Here is a 5,195-nt window from a genome sequence, read left to right as displayed (position 1 = left end):
AACCAAATGCACGCTCTACATCCTTTCTTATTGATTTCTTTGTTGTTGCAATATATTTCTTCTTATTCCCTTATGGAGATGGAACAGTCTTCACAAAGATTGACCACTTCAGATAAATACTATTGGCAAGGTAGTATCCCATAGTGTATTTATTGCCATTAATTAAATAATTTAATGGAGGAGCATGCCCTTAAGTAAGTTAAGTGAAATAGGGCTCGTAAGCCTCAACCTCATGTTGAATACGAAGAGATAGAGTATGACTTATACGAAATCAATTCGAGGGATATACTGGTACATCTATCAAAATAGTTGCGAAATAGCAATTCATGCCCTTGAATATGATCACACCGAATATACTTACGACGTTGACGATTGCCACGATGAGTCAATATTGATCCTCCATCTTCATTAAGAACAGCCTCAAACTCATCTCTAGAGGGTTAGTTAAGTAGCAATTTGCGGAAGAACGAACTATCCATTTAAGAAACAAGTGGAAAATGAGGTTGGAATGAGAAATTTTTCTTAACATGAAATGAGACTTAGGTTGCTAGAGATGTGAATGGAACCAAAAGTCCTTTTACTTATACACAAAAATTATACCGTTTAAAAAAATATAGCCATTAGGAAAAAGTCCAAAATTGTATCCGGGAAAAAAATCGGATTTGTGTTGACAAAATTAAGTAGAATTAAGTAGAAGGTAGTTGAAAACATAAGAAAAAAAGAGAAAAGAGTGAGTAGTCAAGTATGTAAATAGAAGTGAGATAAAAAAAAGTAATAAATAGATAATAGAGAAATATTATTTTAATACAATAGAAAAGTGATAGGGAATGAGATGTATAAAATTTTTTAAAAATGATTAAAATTTATAATAAAATCTTAAGAATTATATTTTTTAAATAAATGTTAAAAACATTTATAAGAAACCAATGTAAATGCACTGTGGCTAGCTCGAGAATAGTTGAGCACTCCTCCAGTAACCTGTGCGCTTAAATTTGGTGGAATAGTATTTGGAATTTTGGAATGGTCAATTTTTTTTTTTGAATGAAACATACTCATTTCATTAATAAACCGAAGTTACAAATGTGACTTATCAATACAAGAAGTTCCAATATATAGGAAATCTAGTCTATAAGCCAACTAACGCAACAGCTCTGGGGCTTCCCCACACACAAATACATTTGTGGCGGACATTGTCTTTAACTTCTAATCAAACTCTCTCGTAACAGAGAAAGCGCTTTGTAAAAACAGAACTTAATGGTCCTCTCTATCCTCCCAGGGAAGAAGAGTACGGGACACTGCTATGGACATCAAATCCTATAGCCGATTCCTATTTTATTAAAACTAAACTAACAAACAACTACAAGTAACCACATTAACAATTACAAGACCACAAGCTCTGGTTAGACCCCAGACGTCACGCCCACCGCAAGCATCGTCATCTCGAGCTCTGGTGGAACGAGCACCCAGCGTACATACGGACCACAACAGCCCGACCGTATAACCACCAGCCGTGGCATCGCCCAACACTCTCAAAAGCCTTGCCCCGGATTACGTCCGATCTAAAGGCCTAAACCTCACTCGGGTCAACAAAAACAACACCAACATCAGAAACAAGACAACTACAAAACACTGAAATGGACAACAACAAAGAAACGAAAAAAAAAAAAAAAAACAGAACAAAAAATACAAAACGGATGAACAGTACACAATGGTCGGCATTGTTTCGTGCAGAAACTGTTCACGCTGGGAGGAAAGCCGAGGGTCAGACTTGGAAGACCCGGAGTCAGAGGTTCCACAGCAACCGAGCGTGGTGTCGGGAGAGGGCTCCTCGGTGGCGCGTGAAGGCCACGCGCCAACGCTGTCCAGAATTTCGTCCCGCGCGTGCGGGCTACACGCCACTCCAATGGATGCCGGATTTGGAGGTCTTGAGGATCGGCGGCAGGGCGTCATACCGGTGGGGCGCATGTAGAGATGTGGTGGCCGGAAAGACTCGAACGGTGATCCTCCCTTATTCGGCCTAAAAACACAAAATAAAACAAAAATACTACACAAAAGTTAAATAGACAGAGAAAAGGAACCCACATCTTTAGCCTTTAGGCATTATCAACAACTTTATTATTATTGCAGTATCATCCCGGCGAGCAAAATCTTCTTCAACTGACGTTATCAGACCCTACATTATTTTTACCGTTCTGCAAACGAACTCGACTTATTTGGATTGATTTATTTCTTTTTAAATTGATTATTTTTTATTAAAATAAATTTATTCTCCTTATAAATAATCATTTTCATTATAAATAATTCTTCATATTTCTTGTACTAGTAACTTGATATGCTATATTAAATTTTAGAATTATTTTTTGATAAAATAAATCTAACGTATCATATAAAATTATATCAATTTATACATCTATTTTTATAAATTAAAACTTATACTTATAAGTTGATACGAAAAGATTAATGACAAAGGACATTAGTTTACTTGCACGTCATGGCAGAGCTTACGTACGTTGCTGTTAACTGTAAGTAAGCATATGCAAAAGGCATAAATAACATAATAAGAAAATAACACCATTATGTTGTTGATTTGTACGTTCAGTACACACAATCAACATTACATGCTTATTTAATAATTCGTTGGCTCGATCCATTATCATAGATGATCCATGGGAACTAAACGGTAAACAGTACCCATGCAGCTCATAGTCCTCGACCTGAAAATACTTTCTCGCACACTCGGTACTTGTTGATAAATTCATATATGTGTGCGCTAATCTCATCTGCCTTTTCTTGATTGATAAAATGAAATGCTCCTTTTATTACAACTACGTCTTGCAAACACGGCACGTCTTTCTTGAAGCCGCCGCCGCTTATATAGTCCTTGACACCTGGGATATTGTAGACGATATCCTGGTCTCCCACTATGAACTTGGCTGGCACTTTGACTTGTGATCCAGTCCATGGCGCTGTGAGCTCCCAGTTTCTTCCATTTAAGATAAAGTTTACGCTCCCAAGTAAATCTACGGTTCCTTATAAATAGAAAGAATTATTTAATTTAAATTCTATAAATACAAAGATGCTTGAAACTTACAGGTGGATAGCTCGATAATAGTTCAATCCTCCGGTGAAACCTGTCTGCTTAAATTTGGTGGCATAATAATTAATATCTTCTTCTGACAACCAAGAAGGCAATGCATCTGGTGTTGCCAATCCTCTAACTCCCACTTCTTTAGGTATCATCAGAGGATTTGGACCGAATATTGAAAAGAACTTCTTCATTAGTCGTGCGGTATCGACACAAGCAAAATCTTCTTCGGCTTCTCCATGTTCCTGGATGCACCACAATTTAATTAATCTAATGCAACGAGCTGTTTCGAATTTGTTGTATTACGGCGATCTAAACGATTTCTCGTATTACCCTCGATCGACTCATAAATACAATCCAATATATAAACTCTGATCGATGTTGATCATTGTCAAAGTGAATCAATGAGACGAAAATCACCCAAAAAATGGAGTTAAAAAGATAAAGCAAATTAATGTACCTAACCTGCAAACGTAATAATCATCACCAAACAAAGCCCTGAAGCCATCCACCAGATCAAACGCCGGGTTCCTGGGAAAAAATGGCACGCTCAGGTTGATCAAAGCTTTGATTCGATCCGGCCTGAACAAACAAAAGTACCAGGCCATCATAGCTCCCCAGTCATGGCCGACCAAGAAGACCTGGTCGATACCAAGCTGGTCAAGAAGGGCGACCAGGTCTCCCACGATGTGTAAAGATGTGTAGGAGGCATGGGAGGGAGGGGCGTCAGTGTCGCCATAGCCACGAAGGTCGGGGGCGATACAGCGATAGCCGTGGGAGGAGAGGTAGAGAAGCTGGTGTCGCCACGAGTACCAGAGCTCAGGGAAGCCATGGAGGAAGAGGACCACTGGGCCTTTCCCTATCGACGCTACGTGCATGTTTATGCCATTTGTGGCGACAGTCGTGTGCTCTATTTTCTCCATTTTTAAAGTCTACGATATGTCAGACTTTCACTCTGCTCAAGTTATTGCTAGCTTCTGTTCCTTTGTATAGTGAACTAGTGTGGCCTTAGCGCTTCTCAAATTCTTATCTTCTTTTTAGTGGAAAAAGAAAACAGAAACAAATTTGACTTCAAAGGCAGCCGTAATAATAAGGTTTATTCTGTTTTCAATCCTTTTAATTTTCAACTCCCAGCTCAGTCTAATTCGTATTACTAGTTAAATTCGTATTAACTCTATTTCTTTTATACATTTTTTTTCTTTCATATGAGATGGGGCGAAGTTTTCTAGCAAGTTCTATTACTAGTCAAGTTTTTAATTGGGTAAAGCAGCCTTTGGACAATTCATTTCCTATTCAGATTAACGGGGTTTATGACTTCCTCTACTACAATAAATTTAGTCTTTGGCGTTTTGCTATGAATATTTTTCCCAAGGCACACCATAGTTGAAAATTTAGGGTTGATCACACAAAAGATGTCCGTGGAAAGTGAATTAGGTTGTGTTGCAACGAGATCACATCCGAAGATCGAAATTTCATCAATAAAAATAGTTTTTTGTGGCAACTTTTTCGGCCGAAAAAGTGGAAGCCCAACTTTATTAGATGTTGCGGCAGTGGCGGACCTACACAGGGGTAGGGGGGCCATGGCCCCTCCAAAGTTTGAAAAAAAATAATATGCATTAGTCCTTTTATGATTTAATAGGATTATATTATCTCATATTGTGTTGGTTTTTTCTCTAAAAAATTATCTTAGCTTACTTTACAAAATTATTTTGATCTTATAAATTATTTTGACTCAAAAATAGAATAAATAATATTTTATTATAGTTTTAACTTTGCTCGGCCCCCTACAACAAATTTCTGGTTCCGCCACTGTGTTGTGGCGAGAATGAATCGCAACAAATAGTTTGAAGATAATTACAAGCGCTTTTTCTCAAAGGCATAGTGTATTTTTCTTACAATTATTTCTACTCTTTATTTTCTATTAATCTTTTTATTTCAGTTGGATTTATCTCCACCATTGGATTTAAATCAATCCCAAATGTAGGATTAGGATCTAATTTCCCAACCCTAATTTCTCTTTCTTCTCTTTCCTCTCTTCTCTTTCTTTTTACCTTCCCCCTTCCACTGCGCTGTCCTCTCCAGCCCGTGCTCTGCACCCTCTCCCTCCATT

General features: G+C 37.8%; 1 protein-coding gene across 1 annotated transcript; it reads right to left on the bottom strand.

Annotated features, from left to right (window-relative positions):
- Window positions 1–2,700: 2,700 nt before the first annotated feature.
- LOC109017682 (epoxide hydrolase A-like) lies at window positions 2,701–4,008 on the bottom strand. Its single transcript, XM_035692762.1, has 3 exons — window positions 3,549–4,008; window positions 3,092–3,335; window positions 2,701–2,983 (listed from the first exon to the last, which is right to left on the bottom strand). The coding sequence occupies exons 1-3, from the start codon at window positions 4,006–4,008 to the stop codon at window positions 2,701–2,703; spliced, it is 987 nt and encodes a 328-aa protein (XP_035548655.1).
- Window positions 4,009–5,195: the final 1,187 nt, after the last annotated feature.

This window comes from Juglans regia, chromosome 8, assembly GCF_001411555.2.
Source record: "Juglans regia cultivar Chandler chromosome 8, Walnut 2.0, whole genome shotgun sequence".
In the NCBI taxonomy this organism is placed as follows: Eukaryota; Viridiplantae; Streptophyta; class Magnoliopsida; order Fagales; family Juglandaceae; genus Juglans; species Juglans regia.
Note: the sequence above shows the minus strand (reverse complement) of the source record. Positions and strands in the feature narration are given on the sequence as shown.